This window comes from Anopheles gambiae, chromosome 3 (genome assembly GCF_943734735.2).
Source record: "Anopheles gambiae chromosome 3, idAnoGambNW_F1_1, whole genome shotgun sequence".
In the NCBI taxonomy this organism is placed as follows: Eukaryota; Metazoa; Arthropoda; class Insecta; order Diptera; family Culicidae; genus Anopheles; species Anopheles gambiae.
Window position 1 is genome coordinate 45436801 of NC_064602.1, and position 21769 is coordinate 45458569.

General features: G+C 41.0%; 1 protein-coding gene across 9 annotated transcripts in view; it reads left to right on the plus strand.

Annotated features, from left to right (window-relative positions):
* The window catches only part of LOC1279364 (uncharacterized), a 102227-nt gene that overhangs the window by 60638 nt on the left and 19820 nt on the right, over window positions 1-21769 (plus strand). For all 9 annotated transcript variants that reach the window (XM_061661979.1, XM_061661978.1, XM_061661973.1 and 6 more), the window contains 2 exons: window positions 10037-10251; window positions 16708-16843. In XM_061661979.1, the coding sequence (XP_061517963.1) occupies window positions 10037-10251; window positions 16708-16843 (351 nt within the window). The remainder of the gene's footprint in view (window positions 1-10036; window positions 10252-16707; window positions 16844-21769) is intronic.

The window sequence follows — 21769 nt, forward strand, 5'->3', positions numbered from 1 at the left end:
ATTCTGTTGAATTCAATAATTCAACCGGGGGGGAGTATGTCGAAGCAAAAGAATACGATGCTAGGAACTAGGGGCGCCAGATGGTGTGAGCGAAGCGAAAATAATACCGAGAACTCTGTATTTGCTTTGTAAAAACAAAGGACAATTGTCTGCGCTAAGGCACGTGCGCGCTTTTGGTGGCCGATCGGCCTTTCTTAGAATTTCATAGGTTAAGCGACAAACCACAGAAGTTTGCTATCATGAGCGTATGAAATAAAAGGGCAGTCCATCTTTAGCACTCGACGCGATCGGTCAAAATAAAAGAATTTTCACAGCAGTCCAAAGTTTTAATGTTTAAATTCAAAACAAATGCTAATCTCAATGTATCGATACAATTATTATGTGTCCATCGAACTGAAGCTTTCAATTTAGAGTAAAACTAAATTTTCAAACACCAACACCTACCTAACAAAAAATCTTTCCCTTCCTGTAGCGCTACAAGAATTGGGAAATGAATGTACCCAACAAAGAAAATAGAGTTATTAACGTAAATTTATGATCTCCATCATGCCATCATCTCATTTTCTATGGGACCAGTATCACTTCCTACAGCATTGCTGATTTACTGGACTGATTTTGCAAAACCAAAATAAGTTAACCAAACAGAAAACTTTACCGCTTTTCAGCGCAGCGTATCCCACTGCAAAAACTGCTCTCCCCTACTTGTGATTTACATTAGCAGGTGATACAATCTAAACATAGAACAGACCTGCCCGGCGCGAAACGATACAAGAACGTTCCTTGACGCTTCTACTCTTCCATCTTTGTTTGAACTATTACCCATACCAACAACATTATCACCAAGAGGTCTTTGCCTCTCCACTCATCCCCTCCCCTTGGCCCGAGTTCGCCATCGAAACTCGAAAAGCTAATATTTGTTCGGTAATTTACGTGTAATGCTGATGACATCGAATTATGTTTCGCTTCAACTCCGCTCCCATGCTGTACTTGGATTGGTCTACTACAGGATGTTTTCGCATCGAATCGACCATATCGTCCGCATTGTTGTGCGGTGTGCTGGTGGTATATCGGAAACTTTTCCCTTTGTACAAGTGCTTCACTGCCGTGCTGGAACGCATCGAAAGCCGCTGCTGGAATGTCCTTCAGCTTCGTGCTTCCATCGGCGGTGAACACGTCCACTAGGAACATCGGGCACAAGGAAAACTTTTCTCCTCAACAATTCCCAACCCAACAACAGTGAGTGAGATCGAGTCCCAATACAAACACATTGGCACAGCGTCCACCGTGGTGCGGCAATGTCTGAAACTCTGGATGGTGTGGATAGTGAAGCTAAAGCAGGTGTGCGGGGATGACAGAAAAGTTTGTGCCCTCCTCGGGGCAGCTGTCGGTTTGGTTACTTCCGGTTGGCCGGTCAGCCTGCATGCCTTCCCCTGTACTTCCATTACAGCCTAGTGGTTCGGAGAAAACGGGAACATATTACCAACACCTGAGCAGATACTGCGTACCAGCATGAGAACTTTATTTTTTTCAAAACTTCTATCTCTCTCTCTCTCTCTGTCTCGTTGCCACGACATGAACCACAGATCGTGAACCTCCAGTAAATTGCGAACGAAAAGAGGCAGCACCGAGCGATAGGTGCAAAAGAAAAGTTTACCATTTTACAATCCGGCCACCGTTCAGGTGAGTTGTGTGGAGGAATTGTGCTCTCCCATTCTCAGTTCTTGTTGATCTCTGGGCGAGGGTTGAGCACGCTAGCGGAAGGTAAGCGCGGAAAAGGAGGATTTCTTATGCCATTTTCAACACACGTATCGCACGCCGCCTTATGTGGGACGATTTTCAAGTCTCATTTCCTCCGCCATCATCGTATTTTCCAAGACAGTACCCGGTATGCTGGCCAGCGGTTTGCGATAGCATTGTGTGAAGTTTTACCGAGCAGCTTCACGTTGAACTTTTGTCATAACTTTCAGGCCGCACATTTTTTTTGACTTTCGACCGATGCGATACATAGATTACCGCCGGCCGAGGCCGAGCATAATGATGTGCAGATGACGATGATGGTCGGGTGTTTTGATGTGGGCCGAGGTTGTTGCTGGCTGATGGTTGAAGCAAACAATACTTTCCAAGGCGGGATGAGACGGAAGCTCGCTGCTGCTTCGAGACCAGACCGAAAACCGATCGAAATTAAATCTTGAGTGGAATTTTCTATTCCCTGTTCTGGGCTACCGCCTCGGGCCGTCGCTACCGAAATGCCGGTCAAAGTTCTGGCTGGCAGGAAAATGTTATCAAAGATTATCGGAACATTTTCCTGGAACAAAAGATTTTCACATTAATAATGAGTTTCATTGTGCGAAACTTAATCAACCCAAAAGACCCATTTTGAATGGAGTAAAGAAGATTGAAGCAAGATATTAAGGGACTGTAGAAGTCGGCTGACCTGGGGATGAATATCCACTTTGCGTCTTAGATGTTATTGTTTAATTTCATCAGTTAATAATTTCACAATTGGGAAAACGTATAATATTTGCTTTATTGTTATGCTTTTTGCCTTGATGTTCTCTCTATTTTTTATTTTTATAACCATTAAATCAATGATTTTGGATTAAATTGTTGCATATGGTTTTCATGTCCAACGTTTTAAATTTATGTGATTTATACGAACATAATAAACACACACTAACTCTAGCAGCCGTATTACACTATCCTGGTTGTTTTTCTTGCACGGTTTGGTTATTTTGAAAATCTTGAAATCTAATAAATAAATCGACGAAACTCATTTCACACGATTCACTTCTTTATCGATAGCCTTCTGCGAAATTTCGACAATTTTCGACCTGGTGCTACTTTCAGCGCCTTTCAACGCAACCGGTTCCGTGTGATTTTTCCAAGAACAATCAACAAAATCAAAAAACTTCTGCGCTCCATCAAGGATGTGCAAGTGAACTTGCTTGGGCAGGATGTTGTCGTAAACAAATAAAGGAAATAGCAAAAGCAAGCGAAAATAGCCCAGGCAAAAGGAGGGAGAGTAGCCTCGCCTAAGCAAAAAATCTCATTTGCAGCACTGTTTATTTTAGCTTGCTTGAATGCGCACCCGAAAACGAAAAGTACTTTAGCGCAACCGATAGAAATAACAGCATTCGCTAAGCAGGAAAAACAAAACCCAGGCCCATACGTTAAAACCATAGCACGGAAAACTTTCCCACTAACTCCCTGCCAACGAATCAAACAGTTAAAAAGCTCCGTTTGCGAAAGAAGAACGCAAAAAGCTGTACGCCTCTGCCGTCGCTTTCCGTTCCACCTTTTGCCCCATGTGGGCGGTGGAACTGAAACGCATTCAACCGGGGCTTTTCCGAGGTGGAAAACAAACACAGAAGCGTTAGCGTTTCGAAGTGGGTTTGTGTGTGTATATGTGTATGCGTAGAAGATACAAAGATGAAAAGCGTAAACCCAGTTACGATACGAAGACTAGAGCAGTGGAAAATATGTTCTATTGTTTTTTTTGCTTTTCCTCCGTTCGTCACCGGTTTTCCTGCTACTTCTGCATGGGCCGGAAGTGTTTGGTTCAAAAATAGCGTTCGAAAGGAAATAGGCGAGAGAATGGAAAGCAAACAAATTTCACAGCGCAAACACGAAATCTTTTGGAGGAAGAAACAAGAGTTTGTTCAAATAGCGTGTACCAACATTAGAAGAGAATGGAAGAAGAGGGCACTCTGGGAAACATCTAGTGTCAAAGGGTACTGAGTGACTGAGCGCTGATGCTCAAATCTAGCCCAGTTTTCCATTTCAATGAAAGCAAATTTAAAATTGAATTAAATAAATTGCACAAACAGTTGGTGGTAGTGAAAAACAAGCAAAAGCAATTGCTTTCGTCTTTTGGCAAATTACCGTGAAACTATAACTATGTGAACTAGGATTTGGATGATTTGTTTAGTGTAGCAATAACTAAAAACAAGCTGTCAAAAAACTTTACAAATCCACAAAATCTTTGTTATCAGTAAGTGTCTGCAGATAAGACACGATACCGGTAAAATGATAACGACTAAATGAATTTAATTATTTGTGAAAATAAGCATCTTTAAATTGGTCTATTTACTGATAGCAAAGGAGCACCAAATTGCTCACTTTCATTTCTCACGTAAACATAAATTTGTAAAAAAAACATTGTAAAAAAATGTTTGAAACAATGATAGAAATTACAAGATAGAAATTACCAAGTGCAGCAAATGCAATTCACCATAACCAACAATTACAACCGCGAGTAGGATAGATACAAGTAATAGGTTAGTAATCTCCTCAACGACCTACTAATCTCAAGCCCTTGTTGCAAACGTTCCCATACGGGCAGCCATCTCGATTAGAACAAGCAAGGTTTAGATGGCTATTTATCTGCTCCAAAATGCCATGTCATTAGCCCGTGTTGGTTCTTGCAACGAACCAGTCCATGATCTGAGCGAGACACTTTTACTCGCGTGCAGATTATTTAAGCATTCATCCTGTGCAAAAATGGGTGTTCCGTGCATCTGTGCCCTGTTTACCAACGAGCATCACGATGCTCAGACGTCGCATCCCACGATGCCAAACGTCTACCGTTGTGGACGGATTGCGTTGGCGCCAGCAACTGCTTTCCGGCCGTTTATTTTTAGCTGTCTGGTATGTGTTTTTGTTATTCCCGTTTCTTGCCACGACAGCACAGCAGTGCCAACATGTAACATCGGGGGATCCGCCTGTAACCGTCCACCGCTGAGCCAATTGCGGAGTGAATTCGTCTACGATTACCCGCGAGTGACGAGTTCACATTTCAGCGTGGAAAAATGAAGCCACTCTTGCATCGCAACCTAGGTTTGACGATAGCTTGGCCCTTTCACGTGATAAAAGTTGCAAGAAAAATGGTCCTGGCCTTACCCACCCAATCATTGGCGGATGGCTGAGTCAAACCAGCAATAAAAATAACATAAAATAGATAGATCGAGCAAAAACAAATAATAATAAAAGCAGATGGCGTGTATATGCCAGTGGCGGTCTCATAGCCCGCAGTATTTTGCTTGAGTAGCCTACCCATGCCTTCCTTGCTTGTTACAACAGCTTGGCGGATGGGCACAAACACCTTCCCGCGCCATGCTAATGCGTTAGGTTGGTGGAAGCTTGATATAGCGCCACATTTACACATCAGGGCACAAGCAGAAGCAAGCGCTACGAATATCAGGCAATAATGCGGAATAGCGGATGGAAAGAATCGCTCTTGGTAGTGCGATGTTTATGCCCGTACCATTTCCTCCGTGCGTAAACATTTCACATACGGTTCCGTGCATACCACACAACAGTCTGGCAGAGTTTTGCATTCGGCAAGGAAAACAAACACCGAACCAGTAAACATAGTAAAAATAACAACGACAAACAAGCTGTTGAGTAGAATTGGAAATGTTTCGGTTGCAGCTGCATTAAAAGGGGTTGAGCAGTTCTCATAAATTTGGGACACTTTCTTGACTCTTACTTAAGGGGAGATGCACTTTTTATCACGGAAGTTGGACGATACGGCACCCTTTTCAGACAGGCCATTGTTGTTAGTCAATGAGCCTTTCCACTTGCAACAAAGTTATTGTTTTGTTATTATTTATTTATTTAATGTTGGCATTTAAATTAAATCAAGTATCATGTGTCGAAATCAAACCACATCTTTGTTTTATTATAAGAACTGAAGCGTCTAATATTGAACCACACGATCGCTTCCGAAGTATATCATAATAGCGAAATAAAAGCTAACATCAACACACCAGGCGTCTCCGTCAGCATATGAGAATGCTGACAGGACATAAAATGGCACCAAACTGAAGTTCCACGCAACACTGCATTTGTTACTACAACATGCATAGCATGTACTGCTATCTGTAAGCTGATTTCACTCCTACAGTTATATGTTTAGAACAATCCGGTATTCTACACCGCACGAACCAAAGCAAAACATTGCAGTAATGGCATCGGATTAGCGGAATGGATGTTTGCTATTTGCTCATTTGTTTCGCGCTAATTTTTCTTTCTTTAAATATCTCCCTTCCACTCTATCATGCCACACATTCACTGCGAGCAGCTGTTCCTCTCGCCACGGTTCTGGCGTTATGCAGCAAAACCTATTATCCCGGAAATAGGTGCTGCTTTGGGGTTAGATTCAGCCAAGCCGCTCTTCCAACTAACCTTTTACCACAGCAGAAACACATTGCTGCTTGTCATCCTACAGCATTCGACAAGCGGGACATCACTCAGCCCAGCCCGGCATCACTATTTGCTACGTCTGTTGACGAATGTCACGACACGACTCGACGGATAAGTACACAACTCGTGTCCGCTGCACAGTGGTCAGTGCGCGTACAGAAACGTATGCGCCCGAGCAGCACATGGCCTCATTCAATCTGCGTACATTTTACGGTACGATGAAACGATTTTTCACCATTGCTTTTGGAGCCGGTGCTGGTTAGAGGATACTGTTTTTCTGAGTTCTGGTGCACTACCGATAGTCGGATGCATTCGGGTTCAGTTTTTCCTGTGCTTGTCGGTGGTGGTAGAAACAGTTTCAGTCGATATTAAGTTGGTATGGTGAGCGATTTAACCATAGAACCGTGTATAACCCACTAATGGCGTTGATGGTTGGATAAGTAAAGGATTTTCGTAAGCTCTTGCGGCATTGAATGCTCTGCAGCTGAGTGTACTAGTGATGTACCATGCCATTATTAGTGTTATTTCTCATTGACGTGTATATGTGTATGTATATGTATATGTATGTGTATATTTATATCTTCTTTTTAGCGTAACGTCCTACGCGGACATGCCGGCCTATACAGGCTTTCGAGACTTTCATTACCACGCAGCAGGATAGACGACTGTACCATGGGACCGTCCATATAGATACATTTTCTATTGATCACTAGTACACTTGTTCATACAATACTAATAGCATTATAGTCACACTGTTCAGTATGCTAAGAGATAAGAGAGAATAAGATTTAATTAAACTGATAAAAGAACAACTGTGGTGTTGTAATGTCTTGTTAGTTTGTAAGCATTTCAATTATTATGAGAATATTTAAGATATGATATGTCAGATGAACTTTACCCAATAAAGATAAAATATTAGTATTAGTACTAGTATTTTAGGTAGATTGGTTGATGCATAATATTTGTAAGAATGGATATAGTTAAGTTAATCAAGAGATCTGCAAGGGATCACTAAATCAAGCGTTGATACAAATATTTTGCTTGTGTAACTAGTAACTTTGAGCATTGAGCCGGTCTGATAGTACAGTCGTCAACTCGTACGACTTAACAACATGCCCGTCATGGGTTCAAGTCTCGAATAGACCGTGCCCCCATACGTAGGACTAACTATCTTGCTATGGTAACAATAAGTTACTGAAAGCCAAGCTCACTTCGCTAGTGGATATAAGGTAGGCCTTGACCGACAACGGTTGTTGTGCCAAAGAAGAAGACGAAGAACTAGTAACTTTTCATATTTTTTAGAGCTCAACATTTGTTGTTAAAAACTGCAACAGAACTCTTTGTTTCGTCCGCAGTAAATTATAATTTTAAATCTCTCTCTCTCTCTCTCTCTCTCTTGTTGGCCTGCTCACGATAGAGCACGTCGATGTGACATGGCCCGGTCAACAACAATTCTCCAGGATGTTTGGTCCCTGGCTATAGCTTTTGATCTCCGAAAGGTCTCGCATAACCTGGTCCAGCCATCGAGTACACTGTACTCCCCTGCGCTTTATGCCGAACTGAGGATCGCTGTCGAACACCTTCTTGGTGGGGCATGAGTCCGGCATCCACATGACATGCCCCAGCCGTCATATTCTACCACCCTTCGCCACCAGCACACGGTGAAGCCCATAATATGCTCGATTCCCCAGCACAATGCGTCTCCGCATTCCGCTACTGATGTCGTTGTCCGAAGCAACGACCGTCCCGAGATAGCAAAACTCCTTTACCACCTCGAGATTGTCGCCGTAAACTAATACACTGCTTTCCTGTTGGTCTGAGTTTCCGGCAAGTAGGTTGTTGAGACGTTATCAACAGCACTCTTTCTTTCGCCCGTAGTAAATTACTTTTAGTAAAAACAAGCGTTTTTTAAGCTACCTTTGTGTTATGATTTTATTATGCGACGCTAAAAAATCCGTCACTTGTCTCGGGCTACGGCGAAAGAGTGAACTTTCTTCTCTCCCGTAGCCCCGATCGTGAGCCTTCGGAAGTACTCGGCCCGATCAGTGTTGGAAGTTGACCAAACGCGGGCCGTGTCGCCCTCTATCGATAATTACTGGGAACAACACCTTCCGAGCGAATCGGTCGTTAATAATAATTAACACAGGTACTTCGTCTTCGTCGCATTGATTCTCAATCCAATTCTTGCTGCTTCGCGTTTGAGTCGGGTGTATGCCTCACAAACCTTCGCTGTTGTACTGCTGATGATGTCGATGTCATCCGCGAAGCCAAGAAATTGGAGAGACCGGTAGCTGATCGTGCCACGGATGTCGTTGCCTAGCCCCGCAACTCGAATGACACCTTCCAGGGCGATGTTGAAGAACAGACAGGAGAGTTAATTTTCAATAAAAAAAAAAGCATTTTTTAAGCTCGATTTGTACAGAATTTTCATTTAGAGACGCTAAAAACTCCCTCATTCGTCTTAGTGTTAGACGAAAGAGTGACCTTTCGTCTTTCCCCTAATCAAGATCCTAAGACTTCGGCCCGATCAGTGATAGACGATGATCAAACGATTATGCTGCCACAAAATGAAGTTTTTGGTTTTTTTTCAGACGAATGGTAGGGGTGATGATTTTTCAATTATGGTTGTAGTCAGGTGTTAAATACATGTCGCGTTAATAATTAAATTGTATCCTTAATTCCCATATTAACAGAAAATGTTCGAAGATCATTTAGAGACTATTTAAATTGAATACGTCATTCACAATGCTATAGCTATAGGGACAATATCATTTTTATGGGTACAGTGCAACAATCATGTCAACGATTGTATGATCAACCAATGGATTGCATTAACATGATAACTTATTTTCACTGCGTCATCTGTCACTGCGCTAAAGCATGCAAAAATGTTAAAGAACTTTTTTGAATTCAAACAAACAAAAATTCGACTGCCGACTGCACACATAGCTACTTTATTTAACTAGATGTGCCACAAAAATATCCATTTGCTACCAGGATTGCAGCAAACACGTTTAGCCGGTGCAAATAATAAAAAAACACCAAAACTAAAAGAAACAAAAACAAAATGTTCTCTTTGTGTGTTTGCTTTCAATTTGCTTTTATTTTCATTTTTAATATCTAGGACATCGCTCGAATACAGCTTAGCAGAGGCACCTACAGGCATAAAAACGAATTTTTAATTAAATTATCAAAGCTAAAGTGGTGCATCGAGCAAGTAAACACGGCGCACCGGTATAACAGAGAGAATGGAAAGAAAAGGAAAAAAAAACTACACGTGAGGCAAACATAAAGAACAATAAAAAAAAGATATTTTTAACGGGTTGTATTTTAACGCTTGCCATCTAGCAAACATGCAACAAAAAAGCTAGAAAAATACAGAAGCACAATATGCAAGATTAAACCAATTTTTTCGTCCAAACCCTGTTGCCACAAGAAGAAATGGTTTCATGCAATCCCGTATTGTTGATTCACTTTACAGTATAAATTGTACTCAAACTGTTGTTTTTATAGTTGTTTTTTGGAATCCTGTATTGTGCTGTGTATGCAGCTGGAACTGTACCGCTCCAGGCTGGAGAAGAATCCTGCAACAGGAGTAAATCAAGAGATATCTAAAGTAAAAAGAAAACGGGCAAGGGTGGTGTATGACTTTATCCAAAAAGGATTTACTTGCCGCAATCTGCGCTTGCTTAGTCGTGGCACACATGAGTTTGCGAGATAAAATTGGCTTTATTTCGCACTAATCGCGGGATTTAATCCGAGTAATGACTGTATGCATCTTATTTTATTCTCTTCGTTTTTTTTCGCTTATCTTCCATCTGCAACACTACAGAACTGTCGCTAGGGCTGCGCAACGTACGAGTCACCGTCCCAACGGCAGTTCGCAGAGGCGATCCGGTCCATCTCTTCTGCGAGTACGAGCTAGAGGACAACGAGCGGTTATACTCGATCAAATGGTACAAAGGCAAACGAGAGTTCTATCGCTATACGCCCCAGGTGCACCCGTCAGTGCAAGTATTCAGTACCGTCAGTGGAATCGACGTAGAGGTAAGGTATTTTAGCATGTTTTTTTTTTTTCAAATAAAATATGGAATGGCGATTGATGTGTTAGAAAGCAATCATTATTATTTTTGGTTTGTGATTTCTGAAAGTATACATATCTAAACTGAGTTCAACCAACTTCATAAAAACTTCATTTTATAGTAATATAATATAATTGAATATAATTAAAATATAAACTTTATTTTATTAAATAAAATTCTATTAATAATAATTTTCACATGATACTTTCTTGTGGTTAGCATAGATTCACATGCCTTCTTTTATCCTATTTTAAATTCCGATGAAAAATTGATCGAAATGCTTTTCCGCATCGGAAAGCAATGCTTGGAATACACAGCCAAAGGCGTAGTTCAAAATAAAATTTATGCATACAATAGTTTCCGAAATCGGTGTGCTTGACACAACCTTTTAGTGGATATTATTTCCTTTTTCGACAAACCACACCCTACTGCCCTGACGTTTTCGTAAACCGTTGCTCTACGACCATCTTTGCTTAGCATCAGCTACAGCCAGCCGACTATTTTCACTACAGGCCGTAACGGTACGATGACTTTGCCGAGCCCATTCGCCCTACGCTGAAGAATGCTTTTTTTTGTTACGTTTTGGAATGCTAGTGCAACTCGTGCTCTATCGAAATGCTTTAGTTTACCCGCTTTCCCACCCTTTTCGGGCCGCAGGCGTCCACGCTGCTATTATTTTCGTCCCACAAAACATGACCCTATCTTCCGCGTGCCCATGTCGTTGTGCGAAAACTTTTGAACTTTCCGCTCATAAATCTGGTAAGCCGAACGTTGGGTTGGATTTTTACTTGTACTACAAACCCGTCGAATACGGGCATGCTTCTACAAATGGAATTACAACACTTTACATGGCGTTCCGGTTCACAGCGAGCCGGGGGTGAGCATGGTGAACAAAGTTGTAGATATATGTTGCAAAGCAAGCATTTGGTGAAAGTTCAGATGTGTTTTTTTTTTTGCTGAACGAATGACTTTCGCATACTGTTTGCAATGGTTTTTCAACAAAAAAAACCCCGGACCGTAAAAGAGTTTGCGTGGTGTTACACGCTTCAACGATTAGCACGCCGAGGCTATGTATTAATGTTTTGTGTTTTTATCACTATCGGAATATTTTCCCGTTACTTCACCACTATTTTGTTTTCTGTCGAATGATTAATCAACCGTCGATTTTATACTCACACAATAATAAATGATTTAGAGTGTGAGAAATGTTATTAACTTTGATTTAAAGCATTATGGTCCCCTATCTAGAATCCCAGCTTGGAATGGATGGTTTGTAATTTTTTTTAAATCTTTTTTGTTTGCGTGCAAAAGTGAAAACAAAACAGCCATTCCGGGCTGGAAATCGCGCCGGCGAAAGCAATAAATTGTTTACCGAGGCTAAAAATCCTTCCGAGGGCTGTTTACCATCGCGGCGGACGGATTTCGATATTGAATTACTCCATTATTCAGAAGAAATCATTGCTCCCACTGGGCAGCAGCATGAAAAACCCAGCGAGATCCATTTCCATTTCGATGACGTGCGCGTTCACAAGCCGACACAAGCGAGCGAACCCAAAAACCGTTTCTCCTGAAAAAGCTTACCGTTTATGCCTTCTTTCTTATGCTTTGCCCATGGGAAATCTGCTCGGTCCTATGTCACGGCAGAACGGAACGGAGAAGAGAAAAAAAAAACAACAACAACTAGTAAAAACCCGGTGAAGGGTGGAAAATCGTGAGAAAAAAAAAAAAAGAAGAATCCAACAGCGCTGGCAGTTCACGATGACAAGTGAGCAAAAATGCGATGGGAATGAACAGACACAGCACACACACACAAAAACTGCGCAAAGACACAAGGAAAGCATCCATGAGCGCTATAAGAGGCGCGCAAATAACAGGATGCAATGTCTATGCTTTTAACAGGGGGCGAACGGACGGAAAATTGTCTCTCCGTGTCATGGATAGCAAAAAGCTAAGGGAGCAATTAATTTTTTGCTGCTAGCGCCACATCCAGTGCCAAAGCAGTGCCGTTACCGCGTCTTTTTGTCCGTGTGTAAAGAAATCGCGCAAGAAAGTGGCATAGCAGCGGAAATACCGGCGGAAAACAAACACACATTGAGCCCATTGAGCATGAGATGAGGGCACGGTTGGGAGAGAACGACTAAGCCAGCAATCAAAGAGAAGTAACTAAATGTATCTAAAATAAAGAAAAAAGAAGCTCATTCTCTCCAGCAACCGAGGCGAGACAAATTTGATTAATGGCACACTGTTCTAAGCATTTTTGCCGCCACACGGCCACAGCAAGGAAAAGCACAAGTAGATATAAGTCTTAGTTAAAGGGGATGCCAATCCAATCCTCATCTTGCCCATGGTGATGCTGTGAACAAGCTGTATAACTATATTCAAAAAGACTCAATTTTTAAATATTCTTCTTCAATGTATGTCTGATAGTTGTTGTTCAAAAAAAGCAAATTGTAAACTAGAGGATGATATGTGAGTTGATTTTCGATTACATAATAGAAATAATTTCCTGCTATTCTTTACCTTTCATGTTACAATTGCAATGTTACCAGGTACTTCGAGCGCATATAATCAAAAACAGAGGTAAAAACTAAAATTTGCCTAGAACAAGGCCTGGGCAATCAATGACAAGTTTCGACTTCGGTTCAATCTTCCCTCTACCATTGTACACCGATCGAATTTCGGTGACCTAAAAACTTAAAACACTTCACTAATCTTCTTTTCACTACGCTCTTTCCCGAGCAATGAGGATGGCGCTACAATCAACCGTAGGCAGGATACGGAGTAGCATAAATTGCCATACGAGTGCACTATACCGGTCAGCCCGACAACACAGACACCTAGCGTGAGACCGCGAAGCTCCATAAATCTTTACGCTCACAGCCACAAATCAATCTCGAATGTGACATAGCCAAACCAAACACAGAACTTTGGTGGCAAAGACAGCGGTTCGTCAGCGGTTGTTCTCGCCAGCGCCAATCATGGGAAGCTTTTGGCGCCCGGGATGCTAATGAAAATTCAAATCAGTCAATCGCGCGATCGTGAAAAGCAGGGGGTGCTCGAATAGATCGAATCCCGATGCAGCATGGAAACCGATTTCAATCGAGACTACCAATCAAAAGTACGAAATCTCCACTATTTTATCGATTGCAAGGCTTCCGACCAGCGCCAGTTGAGCGTTTCCACAGAGCCGTGACCCGAGCTTCCAATTATGGCAACATGCAACCATCTTCACCGCGAAAATCAAATGCTATATTGACTGAGAAGCACGAAAAAAGGTTCTCATCTTTCATTCGATCCAACTACTGTTGGCCTCGGTTGGCCAAGTAAAATTGCACGACGCACAGAAATTGAGATTGTTTACGAGCGTTTTGTGTTTTTTTCATATTCCCACTATATTTGAGCGTGCTCTAGTTGGGTATCATCTTGTTGTCATTCCCTGCCATGGTAAAACAACTGCCTTGTGCCTTTTTCCAAATGTTCCCCTATTTGGAAAAATATACGTCTTTCATTGCTATCAGTAGCCAAAACCGCAAGAAAAGTGCGTTTTTGTTATCATACGTTAGAAGACAAACGTACATAGGAAGCACCAATAACCAATTTCTCACCACAAGTTGGAGAATTTACTATGCAGCTATAGAGACACACGATAATGCTTAGGAAAGGAAAGAGAAATATTTGATTCTATAGCTTTCACAGAGGGATACATTTTTATTGGGTTTGTATTGTTTGTGAGGACTTTTGCATCTTGTATTCTTCAAAATTTGTTGTTTTGTATTTTTTGTACTTTTTTAATTCTCACTACTTTACTGTCCCTAACAAGGTTAGGTGAAGAATAAACAATGGCGTCGCATATCATGTAGCAGCAGTGATGATGTAAAACATTTGTCACTAAAACACTGTCAATGTATTGCGTAGTTATAAAGAAACGCCAGGTCTACTATATCATCTACAGTTATGCTTTGTTTACGCGTTCGTGGCATCGCTTGTTATGATCGAAAAACACAAACTACCATACAAACAAGAATACAACAGATGACACAAAAAAGAATGCTAAAATTTGTCCCTCAGGCTTTCTTCAGATATAACACTGTGCGCGAGATAGAACGGACAAAGACGAAACCTACGTACACTTACTCACCCTCCAGAGAGCAATGCGCGAGGGTAACGCCACATAGATCAACTACAGTTGGCGTCATCCCTTGGAGCTCTCAGCACAGCCTTTGGAACCTCCAAAAAAGTACAAGGCCGCAAAAAATTCCAACCAAACTGTCGTTCGGGGCAATATTTTTTGTGGATTTGATTTCCGTTCGGTTTTTGCTCGCACATTTTCCCTCCCCCTGTGTCTCAATTGCCGCTGTTGCCACTTTCCTTCACGCCGGTCATCAACGAGAGGGGGTCTTGAACCGGAACAGGCAGCCTGCTAACAGGATACCTCGCGGACGCATTTATCGAGTACTCCCGTTTCTGCCAACGGCCGGTTGAACGAATCCTCCCGTACAGTGAAAGGAGTACCACCGTGTTGCCAAACCATTTGGTAAGGTCATTCTGGACGACTGGAAAAAAAAATCACAACATGCGCACACCCACCAATGCATACATTGGCACAAATGCCAATCGGATCGAGCAGTATTGGCGTTTGGATATTGGCTTTTCTCGAAAATGGTACGGGTGGCCCAGCGTCAGGCTGGTTTCACGGTGAAAATCAGCTTTTCTCTCCGGAAAGGAGACAAACCACGCCGCAAAATAGATAAGAAATAAATTGCTTGTATTTCCCGCTAGTGTCTTTTTTGTGTCCCTTTTCTCGTGTGTCTCGTTTTTTTTTTGTTTTCCGGTCGATAAACAACAACGATAAAGATCCCTGGGCTTACTCTGTGGAGAACGCTTTCGTAGCGAAGTTTTGCAGGCAGGACCACGGGCCAAATCGGTAACTCGGACGCTCGTGTGGTGATCCTGTGGGTAGCTTATAAGCGGCTTGCCGGCTTCTATTCGTTTTGCTCCGGTTGTAGCTAAGCAGTTTTGAGGTATGTGTGGGTGAAGCTAGTACATGCAAGTTTGAAATGCTTTTTTTATGCTTAACTTGATATAGCGTAGACACTCTCACCTTTTTCGATGATGTCATTGGGGCGTGAAACCGGAATAAAGCATCCTTCGGTGGTATGGACTTATGGAATGGAACTACGAAGCTAATGGATACAAATATGTTCTTAATGTATCTTCATCATTTACTTATTAATTTGCATAGATGTTGTTTAATCCTTCTAATCCTATCCAAACTTGATTCATTCAACTTGCATAAAAGAGCTTTAATTTGGAAAATGTTTAAACAAAGTTTTATTCTACATTATTTAGTCTGTTAACTTCATCTAATAGAATATAATACTTTGTCCTTCGAACAATGTTCTTATGAAAATTATATTCTTTTGGCGTTATTGTAACGTTTCTAGTGCAAACATTATTTTATTCATAAACAACAGGAACACTTCTAGATTCGTAATATGCAAAAGGGTGATCCCGTTCTACATTCGTTAAGATAGAAAAAGACTGAAAAATATACACACTAACATCATTTATTGCTAGCTCAATGGAAGAACAAGATGATAGCTAAAAAAAAAATTGCCTAAAATCATGATCCTCGTCAGCCTCGTCGTCCACAAGTGACAAATGCAACTGTTTTTAACACCCCATATTCACCTAATATTACACTATAATTTCCTACACAGACACGACAACGACATTTCTTTCCTTCTAAATTACCGACCATGTGGCCGTAACTGTGGCAAGCCATTAAGCCACTTTCAGAACACAGCATTTTGTGTTGTGTTGCCAGCGCGTTAAAGTGGATGGGCAACAAAACCACCCGAAAAAAACACCGCTTCCTCCTGAAACGAAACAACCACGGTGCCACATGGTGATTGATTGTCGGGGATTTGCGTTCCATTTTTTTATGATGGTACGATCCTCGAACACAGAATGGCTGCAAAAAAAGTACTCGAACAGCTAATCAACAGCTTTGTGGCTGTAGCATGGGAGAAGGCAAGGAGGATGAATGGTTTTTCATTTGGTGGTTTGGTTGTCAAACGCATTTTCATTTTCCCGCTGTGCGCTTATTGGCTGTTAAGTCTGCTTTTTGTTTGTGTGTGTGTGTGTGTGTGTGTGTGTGTGTGTGTGTGTGTGTGTGTGTGTGTAGCCGCCTCGTTTTGTTTTTGTTTTCGCACACCATATCCTTCGTCAGCTATTGGAGATAGATAAATGTACTAATGTTCTGCATTTCGTTCAGCTAGCATCTTTGGTGTGTTCGGTTTCTTAATCATTCGCCATTTGGTGTAACCATTTTTGCTTCTACTGTTACACGCTCATCTAAAAGAACGTCTTTTTTATCCACCGCCTTTTTCATTCCATACACTACATCGTTCTACACCAGCGGTCACTTTCCAACGAAAGCCACGTCGTGATGAAGGCGGTTGAGACAAACTACGCGGGGAAGTACAGCTGCGAGGTGTCGGCAGATGCGCCTTCGTTCCACACGATCATCGTCTCAGGGGACATGGAAGTAATCGGTGAGTAGATAGCTAGGTCGACATGGATGTGCATCTCTTCTCCATTCCAGTGGGAATGGCAAATAATTATTGCTGTCCTACCTCATCGTTGCTTTAATACGTACCAATCGACCGATTTACAGGATAGGACATCGCACAAAGGATCTTGGAAAATTGCTGACTATTTATGGTCGTGCTGAATGGGCGATTTTAGATGAAAATCGCCCCCGAGACTTGTCTTTATCGACCGACTACTCTGAAATGCTACTGCAGAGAGAGAGATATATCTACTGTGTGCGACCAAACCGAGTTTTGTTTTCTTTCTGCTGTCAATCGGTTAAGATAGTAATTTATTACGTGCAACAGCAAATGGTCCACCGAGTCAAGGTGCTTTCTACCAAAAAGGGAATACACTGGTTGGTTTTTTTGTTATTGATACTAAAAAAATGCATTATTTTGAATCTAATTCCTCTAGTCCTAGACAGAATTTGTCGAGTAGTGAAGTATCAAATAGGATATTTTCTATTTGGAATTGATGCGTTCCATACGATAATTTTAAAGTACATCTGTTATTTATGTGAGTGTAAAATATTCTTTGGTCTTTTACAAAGTATTTGAAATTTAAATGGAGCCGTTCCTTTACTTATTGACTGAAAAATCCATCATTATGTGAAATGTTTTTCCGTAATCTTTTAGATTTTATAACGAACCTCAAATTGTTAACGTTCTGAATGACCACATAACAACACAATTATTAGTTTTTTTAAATAACTGTTATGAAATGTTATTGATGTAAGTGCCATTATAGGTACATAAAACAGGCATGTTCCTGTAGTGGTTATAGTCATAAAGCCAGTGAAAACAGGCCATTTAAGAATTTTCACTGGATATCTTTGACATTTCGTACTGTTTTCGTTAAAATGAGCAACAAAAATGAGTTTTTTTTTATGTAATTTACCAAAAAAAGGCCAAAATTCGCATATTTGGCTGAGTGAAAAATCGACTTGAAATCAAACACACTCTCCGGGATGTGGGTTGACGACAGGTATTATACAGTACTTAAGTCAATATATTCATCAATCAATTTTTAAACATTTTTTCCTATCAAATTACTCAAGAAATCAATATTATGGCAATAATTCTTACTATTCACATGAAAACAGCTTGAAAACTATGTTTCATTTATATTATAAACTATTTTAGAGGTATCTTTGTTTACCACCACTATAGGAACACAATACGACGACTATATGGACCATAGCTCGATTATAGGTACAACAAAGCAGTCACAAAAATATGCATTTTTTCGTAAATTTGTTGTATTTGATTTTAAAAATGGTTGTAAATGTGAAGATAAAACATATTCCAATTGCTATATGTTAAAATATTCACATTTAATTTAAAATTTATAAAAATATTTACCATCTTGACACACGAAATCTTTTAAAACACATCTGTACCCCTAGAAATTGCACCAATATTGGTGCATTTACCCTACCAACACTATTAATATACTAAAAACTAATTTTCAGATGAAGTAAGTAATTTGAAAGCAATTGTGAATCGACATCGAAAAAAAAAACTGACTCAGCTGTTGCTAACAAGACTATGATTGCGACTAACGATTCAAGTGCATAAAAGCTGAAAATGGGCTTTTACGGTACTACGCAGCTGTTTTATATGGAGTTTGATTCTTGGAGGCAGAAATCATGTCAACGCTCAATGGAAAACCACACACAATACTTGCCTCAGATTTTCAGCCTAGATTGTTTCATCCTGTAAAATATGTAAAAAAAAGTCTATTCGTGGCAGGGGCATTCAGGTTAGCTTATGAAATATTTTTTTTTACTGTAGGATAAATATTGTACTCAGAAATGTTAAAAATTGTTTGGATCAATTTTAAGATTATTAAAATTACTTAAACTCTTTTGAAACACAAACTACAAACTACAACAAAACAAAACGATCTTGCTTTGCATCTTTCTTTGTACACAAGCGCTGAAATTCAATACGGTGTACCGTAACTGTCAAATAATAAAAAACCCGGATAGTGTTCCACTGACAGAAAACTCGAAAACTAAAAAACATATTTTTATTTTTGTTTGAATACAATACAATTGAATCATGAAAACAATAGACTATTTATTTTGATCTTTACAAAGTCATCGCAAAGCACATAGTAAGCGCTGGAGCGCCACATGTGGTCCGCGGGCTGTAGTTTGGAAACCCTTACTTTAGATTGATAAAACTCTTGATATCAGTAGGAGTAGTTTGCCAAATTTGAAAAATAATAACAAAAGGCTCTTAAGCTTAGAATGTGAAGTGTATGTCTTCCTTGAAACCCAATAGCTCAAATAGTCTGCGACTTTTCAAATATAAATACGATAAGCCATACCATAAGAGTATTGAGTCAGTTTGGTGGTGCAGATGTCAACTCGCACGACTTAACAATATGCCCGTCATGGGTTCACGCCCGGAATGGACCGTATGTAGGACTAACTATGCTGCTAGTTGTTATCATTAAGTCCAAATTCTATATAATACAGAGTTCGATGCATAGCTTGATTTCGGTTCACCATTTTTAAACCTTGTTTTGACAGTTAGATGAAAACATATTCACAAACGATTCCACACAGCCAAACACTTTTTAGGGACAATTGTGCATTTTCTGCACAAAACCTAGAGTAACTATACATTTCCATCTCATGTACAGTCAGTCCAAAAAATATTCGTCTGACTGAAAAATGCGAATTATGGCCGCAATAGGCATAGGGCGGTAAAAGTAATGATGAGGTTTGATAAAGAGACCATCATCTTCTTCTATTTGGCGTAAACGTCCTACGCGGACATGCCGGCCTTTACAAGCTTTCGAGACTGGTTTAGTAGCACGCTACCGAATAAATATAGTCAGTCCTTACTACGGGGGGACGGTCCATTCCGGGCTTGATCTCATTACGGGCGTGCTACTGAGTCGTTCGAGTTGACGACTGTACCACGGTATCGCCCCCTAAAGGGACCATCAATGCACACGTATTACTATTATTATTAATAGTATTATTATTAAACGTATTATTAAAAAACGTTGAGCCGGTCTCGTAGTACAGTCGTCAACTCGTACGACTTAACAACATGCCCGTCATGGGTTCAATCCCCAAATAGACCGCGCCGCCATACGTAGGACTGACTATCCTGCTATGGGGGGGAATCAATTAGTCACTGAAAGCCAAGCCCACAAGTGAGTACAGGCAGGCCTTGACCGACATCGGTTGTTGAGCCAAAGAAGAAGAAGAAAGAATTATTAAAAAAACGTATTATTAAAAAAACATCATTAAACTAGTACAATAGCAACTAAAACACATACAAAACCAAAAAAAGTCGTTTGATTGTCACGCAAAAAGTATTCGTCTATATTAGTGTTGGGTCATACGATTCATTTCACGACCCGACCCGGAGTCGGGTGCAAGCCAGTCCGAATCGATTAAGACCCGTGTGTGCAGCGGGTGCGCTAGGTCGGAGTCGGAATCAAATCCGACCCGCGGGTGCAATGAGTTCGGGTCGACCCGAAAGATCAGTAGGTGCGAGAAAGCATAAGCGACTCCGACCTGTTGGTGCAGCGAGTTCGGGTCGGGTCGGGTCACGGTAGGTTCAGTTTGACCCGAGGGTGCAGCGAGTTCGGGTCGACCCGATAGATCAGTAGGTGCGAGAAAGCATAAGCGACTCCGACCCGTTGGTGCGGCGAGTTCGGGTCGGGTCGGGTCGGATTGAACCTATCTTGACCCGACCCGACCCGAACTCGCCGCACCAACGGGTCGGAGTCGCTTATGCTTTCTCGCACCTACCGGAGTCGTTGCACCCACTGAACCTACTTGTACCTTTCGGGTCGACCCGAACGACTCCGGGTCGCTTACTGATGGCTCTGACCCGATAGGTTCGGGTCGACCCGCCCATCACTAGTCTATATAGATTTTTACTTATTTACGCTGGCCAAACATTACGTAGACGTGAATTAAATTTATTATTATTGATCTACCTAGTGCATTTCTTCTAAATTAATGCAATTCTGTTGTTTCAATTGGACTTCGAGCGGTCAGTGAGGCACTAAAGGCGTGGGAGTTAAAGGAATGGAGCATCATGGCGAAAATCATATCTCATTCCCGTGCATAACCTATCCTACCCATTTTTCAAGGTTACAAAATATGTGGGAGGCCTCATACCTTCATTTGATCAGCGTTTGGCAATTTTTTTGACACTAATTGTGTGTCAAACTATCATGTAAGCAGTCATCATTTACAGTTTATCTAACGAAAGAAGCGGTTGAATGTCGGGTTGTTGTGCCAAAGAAGAAGAAGATAAGAGTATTACGAGACCGGTCTCGTGGTTCGGTCGTCAACTCGAGTGACTTAACAACATGCTTGTCAACAACTCAAGCCTCAGTTGGACCATGCCCTGTTACGGAGAACTGACTATCCTGCTATGACCTATCAATAAGTTCAACTTAATTGAAAGCCAAGCCCACTAGTGGTACAGACAGGCCTTGACCGACAACGGTTGTAGTGCTAAAAAAGAAGAAGTAGAGTATTGGCAAGGTCTGATTTTATCTTGAATTGTTAATTTTTACGATTATGATCAGGACATGTCCCATTATCATATCATTATCTATCATAGCCTAATTACATTCTAGATTATCCCATTATCGAAAAAGGTACAATGTTTACAGGGTTTTCCATGTTTTGTTGGTTGTTTTCAGAAAAATGTAGGGTTCGTCTCACAATCAATTGGACCACACACATTTTTATGACATTGTTATGTAAATTTCTTCAAATTCAAAAATTGAAAACCAATGTAAGAAATTGTAAAGAAAATCAAGAAAACGCACAGCATCTTTTGGGAGAAATAAAAAATACGGGAAATATTCCAATCTTTTTGGGAAACAACAAAAAACCATGA